This window comes from Lontra canadensis, unplaced genomic scaffold (assembly GCF_010015895.1).
Source record: "Lontra canadensis isolate GAN:19392208 unplaced genomic scaffold, GSC_riverotter_1.0 scaffold30, whole genome shotgun sequence".
Classification (NCBI taxonomy): Eukaryota; Metazoa; Chordata; class Mammalia; order Carnivora; family Mustelidae; genus Lontra; species Lontra canadensis.
This window is the reverse complement of record NW_022631024.1, coordinates 9950792-9972157: the sequence shown is the minus strand read 5'-3', so window position 1 is coordinate 9972157 and position 21366 is coordinate 9950792. Positions and strand designations below refer to the sequence as shown.

At 54.3% G+C, this 21366-nt stretch overlaps 1 protein-coding gene across 7 annotated transcripts in view; it reads left to right on the top strand.

Annotated features, from left to right (window-relative positions):
* DENND1A (DENN domain containing 1A) overlaps positions 1–21366 on the top strand; it is a 496671-nt gene that overhangs the window by 472173 nt on the left and 3132 nt on the right. For 4 of the 7 annotated variants that reach the window (XM_032865818.1, XM_032865816.1, XM_032865819.1 and 1 more), the window contains 3 exons: positions 4947–5035; positions 18115–18243; positions 20788–21046. In XM_032865818.1, coding sequence (XP_032721709.1) covers positions 4947–5035; positions 18115–18243; positions 20788–21046 — 477 coding nt within the window. Of the gene's footprint in view, positions 1–4946; positions 5036–7183; positions 8819–18114; positions 18244–20787; positions 21047–21366 lie in introns of those variants that run through there. The other 3 variants (XM_032865820.1, XM_032865821.1, XM_032865822.1) reach the window with 2 other exon arrangements.

Here is a 21366-nt window from a genome sequence, read left to right as displayed (position 1 = left end):
CTGATGCTTAACCCAACCCCCTCAGGTGCAGATAGGGGTCACCAGACTCTAGAACCTGTGGTCTTTCCAGCATACCAAGCTCCCAGGACCCTCTGTCTGCATTTCCCTGGAGTCTGTCATAGCATAAAATCCTGGGGCAGTAGGGCGCCTGGATGGCTCGGTCCGTTAAGTGTCCGACTCAAGACTTAAGCTCTGGTCATCACCTCAGGGTTGTGCCATCGAGGCCCACATAGAGTTCCGTACTGGGCATGGAGCCCGCTTTACATTCTCCCTCTCCCTCTCCCTCTGCCCTTCCCCCTTCCCTCGCTCCCTCCCTCTCTCTGAAAAAAATAATCTCTCTCTCTCTCTCAAAATAAATAAATAAAAATTTTAAAGGGTGGGGTAGGGCTCCTGGATGGCTCAATCTGTTAAGCGTCTGACTCTTGATTTCAGCTCAGGTCATGGTCTCAGGGTTATGCGATCGAGCCCTGCATCTGGCTCCACACTCTGTGGGGAATTTGCTGGAGATCCTGTCTCTCCCTCTGCCCCTCCCCCACTCACACACGCATGCCCGCGTGTGCTCGCTCCCTCGTTCTCTCTCTCAAATAAAATCTTTAAAAATAATAAATTTTTAAAAGTCGTCTTTTTAAATAATAAAAATAATGATTAGCAGCACCAGCTGGGTTCCTTATGGGAATCTCTAGGGCTGTGTTGGGGTTTGGCAAGGATACAGAGGTGAAGAGAATTAACATTTATTTACTGGGCACTTTTTCTGTGCTTAGGACTATGCCAGGCACTTGTATAATTATGGTCTTATTTGTCCCTCCAACAGCCCAGAGGAGACAGAGACTGTTTCCCCAGCTTGCAGCCAAAGCCACAGAGATAAGAGGCCAGGCTGGCCTTGGAGCCCAGGCCTGCGTCTCCTTAAGCCGGCCACCCAGAGGATTGCTCTCGGAATCTCCTGTAGAGACCTAGGACCCAAGGCAGGCAGGGGCTCTCTCACAAAGCGTGATCTGGGGCAGGACAGGTATTGGAGACCACTCCCAGGGACTCTGTGCCGTCTCACCCATGTGGGGACCTGTGCAGAGTCGGGGAGACTCCCACCGGCGACTCCAAACTTGGGAAGGCACATGTGGCCCTGAGAACAGCCCAAGTAGCATTTGCCTCTGCCACTGTGCTGGTGCTGGAGGCTGCTAGCCTGGTGCTCGGTGCTGGGCCGGCCCCAGGTTACAGTGTGCTAATGGGGCAGGGGACCTAGAGGAACCAGTTCTCCTGGACTTGGAAGGCAGAGAGGCCTGCCCTGATTGGAATCACAGGTTGGCAATTCCAGGCTGTATGACTTGGGGCAAGACATTTAATTTCTCTCCGAGTCTTAGTTTCATCATCTGTAAAATGGGTTTAGCTGCAGCTGCCTGGTGAGGGTCATGAAGTCACGTGTGTATAGTGCGTAGCACAGTGCCTGGCAGGAATTGGGCACATATACCCTACTACTGTCACCCCAGATACCTTGTGCCAAGCAGAGTCACTGTGGAACTAAACTGGGAGTCTTGGAAGGCTTGGGCTTTCTAGGCACATTAGGAGCCCGTGCCCCAGAATCTGCTCACTCTGCATCCACTCATGTAGGCCTTTCCAGTGGGCACCACTGTTCACTCAGGGTGAACCTGGGAGACGTGGGGTATGGAACCCCTCGAGGGCCTTGAAGAGAATGGCCTGACCAGTGCTCATGTCAGGGCCTTTTGGCCCCCAGCCGGGCTTTATCAAGTACTTAGCCACAAACATCTGGGCAGGAGTGGGGCCATTGGCCCAGGGTGGCAGGAACGTGGGGCTAGGCATTCAGCCTTTCTGGAAGGAGCTTTGTAGCCTGGCACCTGTGGCTGGAGTTCAGATGTTACCAGAGGATTTAGATTTTCTTTTTTAAAAGAAGAAAAAGGAAAGAGCAGAAGAAAGCCTTGCCAGTGTCTGGTGGACTAAGGGGAGTGGATGGGGGCGTGCAGGGGAGAGGCGGGCTGTGGTCAGCCACATGTGAAGCACTTTATAAGCTCAGTATTTATTATTTCTTGCTCACCATTAAAATCAAATGTACTCGGTGCTTTTGTATTCAATACACATTTAACCCTGCCGACTTAGATTTCTCAGGTTTTAAATCCAGTGGGGAATTGGCTGGTTTCCCAACTTTCCCCACAAGTCCCCCTTGAACAGAGCTCAAAATCCCTGTTTAGCATTTTCTCCCCTGGAACTGCTGGGATCCCAGCACCAGTGGGGCCTCTCGCCGTTATGTGTGTTGTGTGTGTGCGTGCGGTTTCTTACCCCGTCCCCAGCCCCCCACCCCTCCTCCGCACCCCCCCAAAAGACGGATGTGATCGCTGAAATATGACAGGCCGGTTGTCGGCACCGTCTTATGATTCGGGCTTCATTAAACCATTTTGTCTGTGTGTGTCAGTGCCTGGTTGTGGCTGTGTGTGTGTGTGTGTGTGTGTGATTCGCGCACATACACTCGACTCCCGTGCGTGCCTCTGTGAATGTGCAGTTGTGAGACGGCCTGAACGCCGGCGCCTCGAGGCCTCCGTGCATGTCTCGGGATGGCTGCCTGTGAGTATCATTTTGTGTCTGGCTTTGTCCACGCTAGTCAGGTGTGTGTGACTCTGGGTGTGTCTGAGCCGTGCAGGTGACTGTCTCTGGGTCTGTTGTGCCTTCCTGTCTCTCCCCCGCCTCACCGGCTCCCTGCTCCCCTCCCCCACCCCCTTCTCCCTGCTCTGTCTGTTTTATCATCCCTAATGAAGCAGTCTTCTCCATCGATCCTGCTGATTGCCAACCCATTCCTTTTGTTTGTTGGCGCTGAGCCATTCGGTGGCACTCTGACAGCTCAGCTCGTCTAATTAGCTCTGTTGTTCTTTTTCCCCATGTTTCACCACGTTGCAAGTTCAGTTGAAGTTGCCACAAACTTAATCCCCCCATTTCAGCCACAAGTTCACATTCCTCACCCGCCTTTATTGTAGCGAGCAGCGGCCATGTGCAAGGACAGGCTGACAGGCCTTCATAGCTGAGCTTTGCCGAAACCCCCACCCTGGACCCCTGGGGCAGGGCAGAACGGCTCCGTCACCCCACACCGCACATCCACCCTCGTGGTGAGAAGCCTGGGGGAGCATTCCAACCCGGTGATCCTGCTTAGCAGCCGTGAGAGGGAGAGGAGTCTGGCTGTGGTCAGGAAGACTGGCTTCGAGTTGGAGGGGCTGGGGGATCTAGCCATCCATTCATTCAGCAGTGGTGACCGGATGTCTGCGTTGTAGCAGGCTCCAGTCTGACGACACCGATGAGAACAGCAGCATTCTTGTGTACTTCTTAGATTCCAAGCAACCTCAACCATTTGTTCCTAAAAGTCTCGCTGGGTGACCACCGCAACACCAGGCAGCTCTGAGCAGGATGCTAAGCGAGGGTCAGGCCATCTTAGATATCTTAGCTGGCGTCTTCTAATTCAGAGATGCCCCATCCCCGCCTCCTTTCTGTTATTGATAAGGTCACAGAGAAGCCACCATGTACGCCAGACTCCTGCTGGTGCTTTCCCTGTGACATCTCGTTGGACCTTCATTCAGAGGAAGCCCGTGGAAGGAGACCACAGGTTTGGTGGAATGCATTTGGCAGTTACCACATCTCTGATTTGCCAAACAAGGCTGAGATCATACTGGCCACTCCACAGGAAAAACTCTGGTTAGATCAGACATGCGGAGACCTGAGAGCTTGATGAAACTCTGCAAAGACTTGTCTTTCATGCAGCCAACTTCTGTAATCTGTGTTCTCCAGCCATTATGCTGGTTGCCCACAAATTGCTAAGGGGGTTCAGGGGAGAGGGCAGGCAGTGAATGGGACGTGTGTGCTCTCCTTCCCTGTCTTGTTGGGGAACCTTAACGATTGTGGCATTTAATCTACCTCGGCCCCTCGTCTGCAGAGAGAAAGCAAACCCCTACACTGGGATGTCCAGGCATTTTTATTGGCAACAAAAGTCACAGACAGACTTTCTTGGTTTAGCTCTCTCTAGTCCCTCTCTGGCATTGGAAATGCTCAGAGATGATGGTGCCAAATTTAAAGCCATGTAATGTTGATTGGACCATACGAGGATTTTATCCTTGTAAGGGCACCCTCAAATTCTTAACCTAACTCCCATCACAGGCGATGGTGGGGGAGGAGGTGTCTTTTCCTGTAGGCCCCCATCTTGGCTTTCAGATGCAGCAGATCAGGAAGAAAAAAAAAAAAAAAAAACCCACCCCATCTTGTTGCTGTAGCCCAGCTGTGGATTAGGAAACTGTACTTCACTGTGCAGTACACCCGCCGCTGAGCCTCAAGCTGGGTCCCCGTGAATGCAGGAGCTCCGTGGGGCATGCAGTGTCGAGGCTGAGTCCTGCTCAGGACTGCCCAGAGATGGCCTAGGGAGCAGAAAAAGGATGTTTATTGGCACTCTGTAATGCTACCATTTGCTTTATTCCCCCCACCCGACTCAGAAGAAAATAAGCATTGTAGGATTCCGTTGTAAAAAAGAATGAAATGAGCACATGTACTGTAGAGTTCAAGTCCAAGTGAACCCTTTTGGTTCTACCAGACCAGTTTCAGGGTTCTTGAAGAAGTGGGAACTGTTCATAAATGAGGGCCTCTGTGTTCTGGGTCTGCATGGACTGCATCCGGTTGAACTCCCACAGCAGCCGTGCAGGCAGTCAGGTGGCGCTGTCCCCCATCTGCAGACGAGGAAACCCAGCTCTTCGGAAAAAGCTTTCCCACTCCAGGGGACCACAGAAGTCTGGGTCGTGTGTCTGCTGCAAATTCAGTGGCAACATTCTCGCAATAAGCAGAGCTTTTGAAGCCTGTACCATGCAAACGCCTCAGTGTTTCTTTGGGGGCTGGGGGATCTAGATCTGCAGAATGTTCCTGTATGGCTTTTCCAACTCACTCCTTGGGGCCTTTCCCCCGTCCCATTCTAGGTACGCCCGCCCCGTCCGCACGTCGTGAAGAGACCAAAAAGCAACATCACAGTGGAAGGCCGGAGGACTTCTATCTCAAGCCCTGAGCAGTGAGTACCCGTTGCTCCCCTCCCCTCTGTCTGCCAGAGCCTGAGCCCAGGGGGCCAGGCCTTCGTGCTGCAGCCGTGGCCTTTGAAAGGCTCGCTGGCCTGAGCGGGTGTTTCAACAAAGAGGTCAGTTGGGGAGCTGGGCTTGATCTTCCATGTTGGCTTTTGCTAGCAGTTGTCATGCCTGCAGGAGGCCCCAGAGACCAGGGAGCCAGGCCTCGGGGCTGGGTTTTGAGTGGTGACACCCGAAGTGTACTCAGACAGGCTCAGAAGAAGGTTCCAGGCCTGGGTCAGCAGGGGAGAGCTAGGATCCGATCGAGGGGGCAATCCGTTTAACAGGGGCCACCACTCTCCCAAGCCTGGGGTGCTGGAGGGCTCTGCACCATGGATTCAGACCCAGGACTGTCCTGGTCCACCGCCCCATCCCCAGCAGTACCTTTGCTCACCTGGGCCGCGGCATTTGTTTCATTAGGGCTTGGCTTTTCTGCCTCCCCTCGGGCCCGGAGGGGCCCGGGCTGGGTGTTCTGCCAGAAACTAGCGCAGGGCCCGGTTCAGAGTCCCGTGAGGGATAGATGCTGGAGGGAGGAGGTGAATGACGAGGCAGGTGGACCAGCGATGCCTGGAGATGGAGCTGCCTGAGTGCCGCGAGGCTCGGAGCTGCACACAGCCCCAAGTCCAGAACCCTCTGGCGTGCTGCCCTTTGTTGCCAAGGCCCACGGCCTGGGGCTCTGCCCAGACAACTCAGCAGCTACACACTGGCTTCTTGTGAGGCTTTGAAAAAGTACACGAAATCGTCTCAGTCCAGGGTTTGTTAGGGGAACCGTACAGCTGCCCCAGGGACCCTGAAGTCCCTTGGGCGAGGAGAGGAATGCTCCTCCTGTCTGCTTTACTTGCAGAAAAGTTGTCAGGGAAAGAAGCTAAGGGAAATGGCAGGCCCTAGCCAGGGAAGGAGCCAGAAGGAAGAAACAACTCTGAAAGGTCACGCCGTGGCCTAACCCGGGTTGCAGTGTTCTTCAGCTCTTCTAGGGCTCTCTGGCTTACAGCCTGGCCTTGCCTGAGACTACTGTGTTCTTAGAGAACCAGCCTACCTGGGCCTGCTTACGGCTTGCCCAGATAGCGGTAGGAGACTGTGTGCGTGTGTGCGTGTGTGTGCGTGTGTGCATGCACATCTTGAAAGATGCTTGATTATGCAAAATTTGGAAGAGAGGACTCCTGAAGTTGGTTGTAGGTGGAACTGATCCCCTGCACAATAGGACTGTGGGAATATGAAGGACTAAGTCCCTGGCCACCACTGGCATGGATTATGATTGCCCCCTTGTGGAGAAAATGCCATATAGCTTCAGAGTGCCTCAGACCCCAAAGATTTCTCCTTAGGGAGGGATGAAATGAGTTACTTTTCTTGAAAACCATGTCTTTAAAACTGGGCTAAATCTTTAAGACGCTGTGCGGGGAGACAAGGTCACCGGCCTGTGGATACTGAAATGCAAACCCAGAGTGTCCTTGCTTTGCCCAAGAGCACACCAGACCAGCAACGCTCCACATTTCACTGAAAAGCATTTCCCATGCTGTGTCCGGGTCACCGAGTAGAGGTCGGAATTCCTAATTATGTTTATTTATGCCCTTGCTCTCCCAGCCCCATGATAGGGGATATGTCTTCAGTATATGCCAGAGAGCCAGTGTCTGGTAATCCTGTCCTCCTGGGTGTCAGCACAACTGGGCCCATATCACTTTCCATTTCTTTTTGCAGTGTGCCTTGTTTGGATGTCTGTTCAGGAAACATTTGGGGTTGAAACAAACCATTTGGGAACATGGGAGCTAGTTTAGGGGGTTGGCAAACTAGCAGCGATCAGAAACAAATGAGAACTTCTCTGTGGCCAGGGCTCAGCAGCCCCAGCCCTCCAGGTGATCAAGGTGCACGTTTGGGGATATGATTCCGAGAGTTTCTGTTCACAGTCTTTAATGGTGGGCGAGGGGTAGCTGTTCTCCCATAATACCAGTGACATCCCTGGTACAACTGGGGTATTTTCCTGCATCTCTTCCCATGCTGCCTCCCCACCCCCACCCCCCACCCCCCCCCCCCCGTTGTGCTCCTCCATTTCCAAATGCCATGTCACAACAGCACTTGGATGTGTTTTTCTCAACTGTCATCAGCTCCAGCTGGCAAGACCAAGTTCTTGAAACACAGGAAGCATCCAGCGGAAAATATTTTAATAAAACAGACTCCTCATAAAATATTGTTCTGCGGGGGAAAGAAACCAGCTCCACCAATCTGTCAGCATTGTGCTGGGAGACACGAGAAGACAAGCCGGCAGGCAGGAGCCAGATCCTAATGGGCCTTTGTTGCGGGTGGTTCCGTGTGGGGCACATGGACTCCGTGCCTGGCCCTTTAATCTGGCCTGGATTTTGTGAACTCACAGATCTTTGTCTCCACTGGGAATATCAAAGTACATGGCAACTTAGAGGGTTTGGCCCGCAGAGAGAGATACAGGATCTTTGAAGTGGCTGGAGGGGTTCAGTCGTCCTGACTTCTCGCCCCAACTCTCACTTCCAAATAGCACATTAAATAATTAACTTTGTGGACAGCAAGATGGAGCTGATTAACAATAAGACGGTCTCCCTGGCCTCCCGCAGCAGCTCAGCGTCTGGAATTCATCAAGACCCGGTAGCATCGGCTGCCAGCTCTGCGGCCGGGCCCTCCGTCGGATCCAGTTTTTTCCTTCCAGATGATGTCCATCTGTCCATTCACGCATCCGTTCACTCCACAGAGAGCTTCCAAAACCGACCCGGTGTGAGCGATTTGGGATGTTTAAGACAAGGCCTTTAAAGACAATCCCCTCGCTGACTCTTCTGTGACTCGTGTTTTCCCGAAACAAAATTTCTCGTATGTCAGATGTCCTTTCCTCATCAAAGGTGGGTGTCCTCGCCCCTCTAAAGCCATCCAATGACAACGGGAAGAACGCTTCCAAAAGATTTCCGGGGAAAACATTCCCTCTGTTTTTCAGCTAACACTTCTTAATTAATATTCAGTGACGATTTCTCCTCAAGAAGTACTGGCTACTTGCATTATTATTCAGGACGGGCTGATGGAAGGCCCTGAGGGTTCCCTAGGGTGAGAGCTCGGGCTAGGAGGGGTCAGGCAGCACGGGCTGTGGGTCAGAGGCCATCCAGCAGCAAGTGCAGTCGAGCACCTCTTGTGTTCTAGGCCCTCTTCTACTGGTGTTTGTTTCTTCTTGCACTGAAGGGGAACTCAGCAAATATATGTGCTCAGTGTTCCCAGGTCACCCGGCTAGAAGGTGGCAGAGCGAGGACTCCAGATGCTGCTTGATTCATTTTCTCAGCTACACTCTGCTGCCCGCGGGGGTCCCTTGTCAGTTTGGCTTTGCCTAGAGAGACGGTTCTGGGTCCTGTGTCCTAAGATGACTTGCCCCACACGCCTCTCTTCTCTGGTTCCTCAAAATCAGGAATTGGAGCTGTTCTGTCCACCAGTGTCCCCTGGTGCCTGAGTGTTTCTACCTGGAGAAGGAAAGACAAGCAACACTGACTGAACGTCCTTGGGACTGTGAAGGGGAGGTGGTGGCTTTCCCATCTAACAGGGAAACTGAGTCTTAGTGGGGGACTTTCTAGTAGAACTAGCGCAGGGTCTGCAGGCTAGAAACTGGTAGCATCAGCTGTCTGCTGACACAGACCTTACCCCTTCCTCTGTACCATCCAGCCTTTTCGTTGAGAACCTAAGTAGGACCATGAGCTACTCTGAGTGATGGGGACAGTGGTGGCTGCAGGGGACACGATGTGGTCCCCATCTCCCACCCACGAACGGTCGTTTCGGCCGCAGTGTGCGTGGCTGTCAGGCCCCAGCTTATGTTCCCCTCACCCTGCCAGGTGTAAGAGAATTTCCCACTGAATGTGATGCTTAGAAGGAGCCAACAGTAGTCTCTAGAAGGCCGCACCATGCTCAGGACTGCCCAGCCGTCAGGATCACGCCCAGCATGCAGAGGAGGCCAAAGGCAGGGAGTCACCTGCTGGTCCCCAGGCGCCCCTCTCTGCCAGGCTGCCTGTCATTTGTTCCCCACGGCGGGGGTCGGGCAGTACCCCTCTCAGAGTCGAGGAGGGTACACAGAGATGTGGTCAGCCTCCACCTTGTTTAACCTTAACAGCCCAGAAGGGGGCAGCTTGCTGTGTTCTGAGCCCTAATGGCCAAGAGGCTGACAGTCAGAGTAGCTCAGAGACGCACCCAGGGCCAACCAGCTGCACAGCCTGAACTTGTGACCACACACCTCTGTCTCCCCTCCGGCGGGTGAGCCCCACAGCACCCTCACGGGGGTCCTGTTTGCAGGCTGGTTATTTGAAGTTTCGTTGTACTGAGTAGGAGTGGTCCAGATTCAGGCGCTGAGGGCCCACCAGCCATCTTCCAGCTCACCTGGCTGACCGGATTTGTACAAAATCTGCTCTTTTTAAACAATTTCCGTTTGTAAAAATAACCTGATAACCTTATAATCCAGGAGTTTGGGAAAAGAGACAAGTTCATTCTGAACCTCACTCCTTGTTAGCATTTCTGCAGCTTCCCCTCCGGGGTTTGTCCTGTAGATCATTTGCAGAGCCGCAGTCTCCTTGCTGTACTCCAGCCGCTGGACTCGCCCCGTGTCCTTGTAACCCCCGCTGCGAACAGCTGTGTCAGGATCCCGCTTGGTGTGCGGGTGTGGTCTGCCTCACTACACCCCTCATACTGGTCTGTAGATTGTTCTAGGGGTTCACGAACATGAAACACCAAAATAAATACCCTTGTTCTTAAAGCTTTTCTCATTTGATACCATCCAAGGAATGGAACAATTAACAGCTACCATTAGCCAAGAACTGCCAGCTAAGCACCTTGCGTACGCCATTTCATTTAATCCTCTCAAGAAATCCGGGGGAGTAGGTATCGTTAGCTCGATTTTATAGGAGTAGCTGCGACCCTGAGAGGTTGTCATGGCCCTGTACCCCAAGTCCTAGAGGCAGATTTCTGTTCCATGTTGCTAAAGACTTTGCTAAAAGAATTGTACCACTTTATACTCCCACCAAAACTCTGGACTCCTTGCGAATCTGGGTCTGGGGGACCCAGAGGAACATGCATTAGAAATCCTCCTGAGCAAGGAGAAATCCTACGGGTTGCTCTGGCTGGACAGACAGTCTGTGCACCAAACTGCTGGCCCACGCCGCTTAAAGATGGCAGAGTCTTGTCATCCAACTTGCACCACGTGACCCCAGCACCCAAAGCCCCAGAAGATTAAAATAAGATCAGAAGAAGCTGCCAGAAGCATTTAGTGAGAGCTCTGCCCAAAGACGAGGTCTCAGAACTCTGCAGCCGTGTCTCTTTGACCAGTGGCACACAATGGGCTGCTCCCCACCATCTCAAGACCTGGGCTTGGCACGACCTCAGTGGTGCTGGCCATGGCTCACACACGGGTAGACCCCCTCTCTCTCCCCGCCAGGCCCAGAGCTGCCCCAGGGATGTGGTTGGTGAGCCACTAGGCTGGTGGGCTGGTGCGTGGGAGGCAGGGGGGACTCTGGCACCCCACAGCGGCCAGCCAGAGACCCTGGGCGAGACTGTCTCCCCTCTTTTTTCCAACACAATGACTGTTCACATCCCAAAGAGCACAATTTGGGAAATTGCCCACAGGAGCCGCACTAGCATCCTAAGGTGGCTGGTACACCGGTCTCCCCTCCCGCAGCGGCCTAATCCTCACCCTGGTGCCTCCCCATGAGCTGGACCCTCCTCTCCCCACACCCACAGTCCCCCCGCTTCCCCGGATACAGCGCCGACCTTCGACGTTGCAGTATTCCCTTTACGTGACACACAGGCGCGTGTGTACACATGCACCCCGCCCCCTGCCCCCCTAGCCTCCTTCTCCCGCCCACCACCTGGAGGTCTGGGAGCTCCTCTAGGGCCGGGCCCTTTAGCTTCCACTCTTGGACTCCTGGACCAGAGCCTAGGCCAGACCTCTGCTCCAGGATGTTTCCTGAATGAATGAACAAAGGAATCACTGAAGGCAGCCTGAAGCTGACAGGCCAGCACCCTGAACATGGGGAAGGGGTGTCAGTTAACCATAAACGTGTAAAGAGCACCTATTACATGCCATGTGTGATTGGGTTGTGACTCTGAGGCTACCAGCCCCTCTCCCGCCCAGAGCCATTTAAGAGCCAGAAACTGCCATCCGCCCCAGGAGCCAGTCTCCAAGCTGGGCCCTGGGCCCCGGGGGTGGGGACAGCTGTCTAGGTACTACCCACTGGCAGCCTTCCAGGACCTACTCCCTGAGTGGCCAGGAGTCCAAACACCAGAGCAGAAGGTCTCAGACCCAATTAGCAATGTGAGAGGCCCCTGACCCAACTCAGGCTCCCAATTCCCTCTCCAACAGTGGGTTCCGGGCCCTGGAGACAAAGCCATGGCAGGAGCCAGACGTGGGTCTGAGCCCAGACTGAAAAGCAGGACCAGCCACGGAGTCCCCAGGGATGGACAGCAGCAGGAAAACACAGGTTTCCCTCATCCGCAGCCACTTTTGCCTGACAGCCGAAGGGCAGGACCTCTGCAAGGAGCAGTCACGACAGGAGTTAGTGCCCCACCCGCAAGACTTGCTGGTTTCAGCCTCCTCCAAAAGCTTTGCCGCCTCCCCTGGGCCCTTCCCTCTTCCCGGCATCACGGCGCCACGTCTCATGCCTGTTTCAGGCTGGCACTTCCACATGTCCCCTTGCTTAACCTCCCCACACCCCAAAAGGCTTCATGGTGCTGGTGTGTTTGCCTGCTCAGCCTTGAAGGAAGCGAGGCTCTAACACAGGTGGAATGACCTACCTTGGGTCCAGAATGTGCACCCACGCCCGCGTCCACTGCTCTCTCAGCAGACACCCTGCCCTCCACCACGGCTCCCACGGTCCCCACGAAAGACTCGGGCTCATGGCAGGCAAAGGCCATCTTCGGGGAGAGAGGGGCAGTTGTTTCTCACAATCTACACAAGTTCTTTTCCAGGTAGGGAAAGTGTGGAAGGTGGCCCCATCCCCATCTTCCCTCTACTAAGGAGCCTGAAGAGTGAGACGGTAGAGTGAAGCCCTTGTCCTGCGTTCGGGCCTCTCCACCCACGCGTGTGTTCACCCAGTGGCCCGGGAAGGACTTCTCAGGGCGTCTGGAGGCAGGGGTGTGGACATGTGAAATTGACACTGGTGATTTTTTGAAAGAAGGGATGAATGAATGAGTGTATGATGAGTACAGTGAGTACAGTGAGGTTGATAAAGTAGTCAAACAGATGGACTCACACAGATCAGAAAGGCAAAGGGCATAACAAGCCCGAGAGAGAGAGAGAGAGAGATGGAGCCAAGCCAGTAAGGTCCCCTGCTGCCTCCACAGCCCCCACATCACTCCCTAACCCCTCCTGTCGTCTCAGTCCTCATGCAGGTTCAAGACCCTCCATCACCTGGTGTCTGCCAACCCTGCCAGCCCCTTTTCTCGAAACCCCCACCCTAACCTCAAGCCCCTTGTGCCCACTCCTCCCAGGGACACCTGCAGCCTCCTCCGTACTCATGACTGAAAGCGCAGCTCCCGCATCACCTCCCAAGGGAGCCTCCTCCGAGATCCCCTGAGCCAAGTATACCCCCACCGCTGCCCTCCGGCAGAGCAAGTCCCCAGTGGTGTGAGAAAAACCTGATCTTACAGCCACCTGTCCCCACAAGGCCAGTTCACCTGACAGGCAGAACTGGTGATCGTGACTCATTACAGCAGTGATTCTGTCTCATTGTTTCACAGTAGAGACTCACATACAGCGGCCTGGAAAGACCCAGTGTCCAGCAGGTTCTCTATCTGTCTCCTCTTTCTCTTTGGGAATGGTCCTAGCCGTTAGCCCAGGTCACACAGAGGATAGCGCCAGCGCTGGTCCAGAGCTTCCCCACCGTGGGTCTCACACCAAGCTCGTTTCCCCCAAAGACCACCCTGACTTGCTTCAGAGTCTTGTTCTATTGTTTTCACCTGTGCACATGCTCAAGCATGGTCTGGGGTCCCGGCCCCACATTACGGTGATGGGGAGATGGCGTGACCGGATCCCCAGAAGGGTTCTGTCCGGTAATTCTGACATGCTGTGATAGGCCAGGCTGGAGACCACCGACCTTGACCGGGAAGGTTTTTGAAGGCAGGAACCACCTTATATTCATCCTTGAATGCCTAGGGAAGACCCTTCACAGGATGAAAATGCCCAGAATCTATTTGTTGGCAGGTGAACGTGGTCTATTGGTAGTAATTGAGTATGTACTATGGTGCGGGGCATGAGGCAAAGCCCTTTATGAATAATTCCATTCAGCTTTTCGAAAACCCCATCAGGAGGGATGTAGAATCCCCATTTTACAGCTAAGAAATTGAGGTGCAGGGAACTGTAAAATGACTTTCCTGAGCTCATCTGGCTGGAAAGTGGGGGATGGTGGAAAGCGGGACAGACTGGCATCACGGGGCAGGCAGGACCTGGCCTCGTCCTGGGGCCTGTCCCCGCTCATCAGCCCAACCAGAGCCTCGTCATCAGAGGATGCCAGGGTGGCCAAGACATTTACCAAGGAAAGATCCTTTGTGCTGGAGTGAAAGGATCCTTTAAAAATGATCACCAGCTCCCCTCGTTACCTCCGGAGACCAAGTCCTTGCTGATTTTTTTTTCCCTTCTTTATCTCAAGTACATTTAAATGTCAATTAAATTTGAAATATCTACATTTGTCAGCATTTCATTTTGGGCCAGCGTGACGTGCTGCTGATTTGTCCACGCGATGTGACACATGAAAAAAACTCTCAAGATGCAGATCTTCCTCATTAAAAAATAAGCCGGTGCGATCCCGGCGAGGCGGAGAGCCACAGAGCACGTCCCTGCTTCCTGACGCCGTGTCTCTGACATGGTATTTAAAAAGGAACAGCCGCGCCTGTCACCACTGTCACACGCGCCCGCTAACCGGCGACACGTTAAACCAAACATTAGAAAGGGTTCGGGAAGTCATCTGCATGGGAACTCCGAGCCGAGATGAGGTGGGCAGAGGCGGGAGCAGCCGTGGGAGACGATGGGGTCTGAATGGTGATGGACAGCGGGCCTTTCTTTCTTGCCAAGACTCTGGCAGCCCTCGCCGGGTAGCCAAGTTCACCACGACCTGCCTTTTCACAGACAGCTCTTTGTGTGTAAGAAAATCCAGGCAAGTGGTGGGTGGCAGACTGCAGGGTAGTCGCTGAATTGGGTTAATGAGGGAAGAGGTACACTTTTTTTTTTTCCCTCATATTCTGCCTTAAGCTAATAAAAAATTTAAACCTGGACATTTTCAACGAATCGTCCTTTATCTCTGACAAATATCTGGCTGTATGTTTCATAGGAGGACATGAGCAGCCGAATTTAAATAAGTTTATTTTGAAATCTCACTTTTTATTAAAAGTAGAAGGGGGACGCCCTACCCCTTCTTTCATTGTTTCAGGTCTGCAGGGCTGAAGAGGCAGGACCCCAAAGTGGTTTCGAGTCAGGCAGACCCAGATTCCTGGCTCTACCAAGAGCCGCTGTGTGACAGTGGGCCAGTGACTACGCCTCTCTGAGCTTTGGCTTTTCTATCCGCAAAGGGAGGATGTGATCAGGAATTAATGAGAAACTGTAAAAACAACATTTAGCCTAACACTTGTAAGTACAGCCAGTCTCACCACCGTCATCCATGTGGCCCGAAGCCTGAAAAAAAACACCGATCAGACCAAACCACCCCTGGCAAGGTTCTCTGTCACTCTGGAGAGAGAGATGGTGTGTTAAGGAGACACCCCGGGCCTCTTACTGAAGCCACAACCCAACCCGCTTGGCCTGGCCAGGAGAGCTGACTGGTGAGGGAAAGTGGTTTGTGAGCTGGAAGCTGAGGTTCCCTCTTCCCCCTCTGGCCCCCTGGGCCCGCTCCACCACCACACCGGTGTGGGAGGACACGGGATTGGACAGGACTGTGAACTCCAGCAGCCTGGCTGGGTGAAGCCGTGGCCCAGCCCAGCACAGAGGCTCTCTGCTCGCATGTGAATCCAGACACTCCTGGCAGCTCCTGTGTGGAGCTGTGATCTCGGCTTCCTCGTCAGAGCCAGAGGAGGGGAGCACGCTCGGACGGGGGCACGTCCCCCTCACGCACGTCTGCCACCAGCCTGGCTGACGGGGACATGAGGGTCCTGGCCTGGAACCCCTGCTTGTCACTTCCTGGCCAGGGCCCGTGGTCGCGTCTCTCCTCACGGTGATTCCCAGCGCTCAGCCGGCACTGGGTCTGCTCGCAACAAGTGCTCCAGAAGTACATCTCAGTTGGGTGTGCAGATGGATGGACGGATGGACAGATGGACTAATGACAGGCTCGTCCTCCATAAAATCAGTGCAGCGAAGCCTTCCCGCTAGGCTGCTGGGAGGGGTGGAAGTCACCCATGTGAAGGCCCTCGATGTTATCGTAAACCTTTTTCTGAGATTCCCTCCTGCTCCTCTACCCCCAAATGTCCCATTCTACCGTCTCAGCATCTCAGAGGACAGATGAGGACCCCAGGGGACACTTTTCTGCTGCGGCCGCAAGCGGATGGAAGGGACAGGTGCTGTTCTGGGGCTCCAGGAAGATGGGGGACGGGGTGGGGCCTGCCTTGTCTCCCCAGCGCACTGGCTTCCATTCCTGCAATCACGATCCTCCATTGCACAAACGTGCCACACGTGGGGGTCAAGAGAAGGACGAGCCAGGCCACTGCCCTTGAGGACCTCGACTCAGAAACGGAACTGCAGGAAGTTCAGGGATACCAATGAAGTGCCCCAACACGCAGCCCAAGGGGGACGTGAACGCCATCTGGGGGAGGACTCCAGCTGGGAGTTCCAGGAAGGCTTTCGAGAACACCAAGCGAGCTGGGTCTTCAGACCGAAGAGCAGTCAGCGCGCCAGGCAGAGGTGACAGGGGGTTCTGTGGGCTGTGCAGGGGAGGGCAGGAGGAGGCAGCAGAAGTGGACAGGGCTGGGCAGACAGCACGGTGTCTACCCTGCATGGAGCCTGGGCTTGGCCCTGCCTCCCCGCAGACCTCGCCCCTGCCCACCCAGCACATTCCACAAGCTCCCCAGTGTGGAGCCTGAGGCCAGGGTACCTGTCTACCCCTCTAGCCCTCCTCACCTATCTGGGAAATCCACCCAGTGCTAGAAGTGAGTGCATCCCCCTAACTTTTAAACGGTTGAGTAAACCATTCTGTAAATGTCTGAACCTCATTGTTCCGAACCCTTAACAGGTTTACTCTCCACACAACCAACGCCCTCGGCATTGCTACTGGGGCCATGCATGTGCAGGCATTAAGAAGGAGAGTGACAAGGTTGGGTCTGTGATGCACAGCAGGGTTTTCCAGTGGCTGCGTGAAGTGGTCCTTTTTGCCACACCGTGTTTTAGGTCCCAGGGGATGTGGCAGGAGCCGGCCAGCCTTGATTCTGTGGGTCACATCGTCCCGCCCTCTTTCCTGACACCAGAGGAAAACACGCGACCTAAGCCAATGCTCTCTCTGGTCCAGGAAGGGCTGCGTCCCTTACCATCCAGGGAGGTGGCCTGGGCAAGGACAGGAGTTCGGTGACCCACCACCTCCCTGTCCCTGTGTGCGACCCTGGCCAAACGGATTCCCTTCTCTGAGCCTTGGTCTCCGCTTCAGTATGAGGACAAAGCTCTTAGCCTGCCTGACGTGCAAGGATAACAGGAGGAGGGAGGGTCGAGGTGGGCACAGGCCAGGGAGCTCTGCAGTGCTGGGGGCCAGCCCTGGTTCTACTTACAGAAGATGAGCGCATCGCTGGAGACAACTGGCTTGGCACCTGATGGCAGGTCACGACACAGCCCGCTCTCCCGGTCCCTCACCACCCTCCAGCGTGGCTCCCATTCACTTCTTCAGACGGGGTGCCCTTTTTTGCCATGAAACCCAGAAGGAACTGCGTCAGAAAGCAGAGAAAGGACCTGCTGTGTCCAGGGGTGGGGAGAGAGGAGACTGCCCCCAGCTCGGACACCCCTACACTTCCCGCCCCACCCTCTCCCGAACTTCACCCCCCACCCCCGGGGATCCTTGGAGCCCGTCCAGCCACACGTGCAGGCTGGAGCAGCGGCTGCGGGGGGCCAGATGGGACCCGAGCTTGCTGGGTCCGGCTCCCCTCTCGCAAGCCGTCCACTCGTGGGCCCAGGTTGGTGTATAATTCATGGCGGCCGCGTGGACTTTCTTGGGGCTGCGCGGTGTTTGTGTTTATGGAGGTAGAGCTCACAGGTGGCTGACAAGGGAGATGTATTTTTTATAACAATGAATATTTAATTTCCACATCACAGATGAAAAGACTCTCTGAAGAGGCGTGTGAGAGAGACTCGGGAGAGCAGCCGCTAATCAGGAGGGGGCCCTCTAGCCCGAGCCCCTCCACGTGGCTCACTTTCTTCTGTAACTTTGTTTTTATGTTTTCCTGCTTACTGAAGTTGATACGCACATTGTAGAAAGTGCAGAAGACACGGAAAAATTAAAGGAGGCAGGTTGGGGGGCTGTCACCCCCGAGCCCCCTAGCTTTTGTCGACATGTACATACATCCCTTTCCAATCTTTTTTCCCTGCCTTTTTTCATAAGTAGGTGAGAGAGAATCACAGCTCTGCATCGTGGTGTGGAGATTTTTCTCTTTTATAAACATTCTGGGTGATGGGTGGCTCCTTTTTGGCCAAGTATACTGGAATTCACCAGCCTCCTATTGCTGGAAATGTAGGATGTGCCGTGTTTGAAGATTGTGAGCAAAGCAGCAGTGAACATCTTTGTGCATTGTTCTTTGCTTCATTTGGGGTTATCTCATTGGAAGGGGAGGGTATGAGGTCATGGGAGAGTGGATCACATGTTTGGCAAACACTCGGCTTCTTTCCTATCTGGGACCAGCTTCCCTGCCTCGGGACCTGTCAGGCCTCCCAGGCCCTCCCCCCAGCCTTCTCCAGGGAGCCTCTACCTCAGGTTGGCGGAGGGAGCCCAGGGCCAGGCGCTGTGCCCAGAGGCCACCCCCCTCCCACCCCTCCACGTGGCTTTCCGAGGGTACCTCCTAACCGCCTCTTCTCTCTTGTCTTCCTCTGCCCCAGCCTGGTAAAGCCCTTGCGACACTATGCGGTCTTCCTGTCCGAAGACTCCTCTGACGATGAATGCCAGCGGCAAGAGGGCCCGAGCTCTGGCTTCACCGAAAGCTTTTTCTTCTCCGCCCCCTTTGAATGGTCTCTCCTTCCTTCTTCCATTTCTCTGAGCTCAACTTGGTGACTCTCCTGGGCTGCATGGGGGAGGGGGGCCAGTGTCGCTTGCCCTTGTGTGGGGGGAGGGCTGTCTGGAGCTGCTGCCTGCCAGTGCCCCCGTGCCAGCCCGAGGGGTGAGTGCCCCCTTGTGTGCCTCTGCCCAGGACGGCCCTTCTGCCAGCCCCACAGGCTCTGGGGTGAGGAGCCAGGGGATGGGAGCTGAATCCCTGGCCCTCCCCCAGGAGAATGCACTTGACTGTTAGCAGAAGTGGTTGTTGATGCCTGAGACCTCTTCTTATCTCAGCACATTTCCAAAAACTATGGAGATGGAGGGTCAGATTTGAAGCTTAGAAAAAAACAAAAAAAAACTTATTGATAGGGAATGTGTATATTATTGCTGACAGAGACAAGTGTCTTACTGATCCTGACTGTAAGATAATTTTTATTGTTTATAACCTGAGCCTCATCTGAGTAAAAAGAAGGTTCACCCACAATCCAGCCGTCCCCCAGTGTCAAGCTTTGGCAGTTTCCCTTCCTTCACCAGTTCTCTACCCACAGGTTTTTCAGGGCTGGGATTGAGCAAAGGGACAGTTTTTGTCTGTCTTTAATGGGAGCCTTTCAGGGAAGAGAGCTGCCCTTTGCTGAACACCCCCGGGGTCTTACAGAAGACGGGATTCATCTCTCCGTCCCCCTCCCAGGTCCCTTCCCTTGGGCCAGACCTCTGGGTTCCTCAGGGCACCTGATTAACCCCCCAGCTCTGCTCCTACCACTGCCCCCCAGGGGTCGGAGGGTTCTGGCCCTTTCTGTCACTAGTGAGCACAGGCGTGTCAGTCCCCTCCTGATCCCCTCACGTAGAAAGCAGTGGCCTAGGTCAGTGTTGCCCAAACTCACATGCCACCTTCTCTGTACGTTGAATCTTTCTTTAAAAATTTTCTGTTAAAATTTTAGTAAGTTAACTTTGTCTTGAGCGGTGATATCTGATATCATTGGCCTAATGTATCAATTATCATTTCTACTATTAGTTGAAAGAAAGGCAGAACCACTGGAATAAGAAATGCTTATCCATGTATCAGCTCAAAATCACCTTGCAGGTAAAAGTGCTCTGCCTGGGTGGTATCCAAGGACTCCCCACCACAGTGGGGTCTCCAGTGGGTCTCCTCTCTACCTTTTAATTCATTGATGCCTTAATTATTTAAAGAGTAATAGTGCTCACTCTCTTAGCAGGACCTATGAAAAGTACAGGCTTTTGCATGTGTGGGATTAAAAAGGCAGTGACCCATATGTTAATTAAAGTTAAATAAATAAAAATAAATTGCACAGGAGAAGAAAAAAAGGTACTGGGCCATCTTAAGTCAAAATAAAATGTTTTTTTCTGAAAGAATACATTTCTTTCCTTAAGTGTAAGGAGCACTCGGACTTTTCTTTATCCCCTTCATTGTGTTCAAACTTGGTTAAAAGGTCTTTAATTCCTTGGTCAGATGCCTTAGAGTGAGTGGGGACTTTTGAAGGCTGTCATACTTGGTGTCCATGGCTACCTTTTGCTGTGTGACATAGGGTGAGTTACTTAGCCTCTCTGAACTTGAGTGAGATCCTGAAGGCTGATGAGTCCTTGCGGAGAGATCTAGTATGTTCACTGAGCCCTCCCCTCCGCTGGATGGTCCCTGCCCTGGTTCCTGCACGGGGGCCTTTGGACCAGCAGGTGGCGCCCTTCCCCCACTTTACCAGAGCTGTGGGCAGTTTCTGCAGGAACGCAGAGGGCAGAGCCAACTCAGGGTTGATCCAGGCACCCTTCTCCATGTACCCAGTGGTGCCCTAGGGCTCAGGCCTGTGAGAAAGCAAAGTAAAAGAAGCCTTCTGTCATCTATGCCTGGGTGAAAGGTACATAATGCTGTGAACAGCCTCTGTTAGTTGGTTCACGTAATTACCACCCCCACACGAAAGGGAAGTACATTCTGGAATGGGGAGAGGCTGAGGTTCAGAGAGGTTAAGAACCTTTTCCAAGGTCCCATAGCAAGAGATGGTAAGATCAGAGCTAGAACCCGTCAGCGCAGGCTGAGGCCCACACGGTTCCCTCTGGGGGTCCTGAGCCACCCTGGGCAGTCGCCCTGGGGACACTTTCCCCAGCTCAGTTCCCTCTGAGCCACAGGGTGGTGGGAGAGCAGAGGCCTGGCTCTGGAATAAGCAGGCCCCCTCTTCCCTTTTCAGTCCTGTCCCGTTCCTCCTACCTTGCCCGGATGGCCTGCAAGCCCACTAGCCAGTTATATGATGCGTCCTGTGGTTTTCGAGGGAATCAGGTGGCTCCCCTAGTGCAAGTGAGTCCCACACTGAGCAGCAGACCCACATGCAGCCCCAGGTCTGGCAGAGTGCCCCTACCCAGACTCCAGCCCTCACAGGGGCCCCAGGACACTGTCCTGGCCCCACGGCTCCCAAGTGTGCCCCTCAAGGCCCACAGGTTCCTGGGGGTGGGGGCTGCTTGCTCCCCCCATGGAGGCTCTGGGTGGGAGAACCCGCTGCTCTGCCCCTTCCCAGGCCTCAGCCCTACCGGACGCTCAAGGAATCAGACAGCGCGGAAGGTGATGAGGCAGAGAGCCCAGAGCAGCGAGCGCGGGAGCCCACGAGCCCTGCCCCGGCTCCGCCTGACCGGGCTGCCAGCATCGACCTTCTGGAAGATGTCTTCAGCAACCTGGACATGGAGGTCCCACTGCAGCCACTGGGCCAGGCCAAGAGCTTAGAGGACCTTCGGACCCCCAAAGACCTGAGGGAGCAACCGGGAACCTTCGACTATCAGGTATGCTGCCGGCAGGGACGGGGACCTGCTAGGGCTGGCGCTGTCCACACAGGAGGCAGTTACCCCCAGAGACAGGGAAGGAGACCAAGGGAGAAACAGCGACTTTTCCCGGATCCTCAGCCAATGCTCAGGGCCATTCTGCCTGCAAACCCTGCCAGGCAGGCCAGCAGCCAGGGATGGCCGTAGAAACGTTACACCTGACGGAAATCAGCCCCTCGAGTCCGTGTGTGCATCGGGCAGAGGTGTGCTGCCGCGCCAGGTCTCCCTCCCCGGACCCCAGCCCCACCAAGTCTCCTTGGAGAACCTCGGGGTCAGAATTC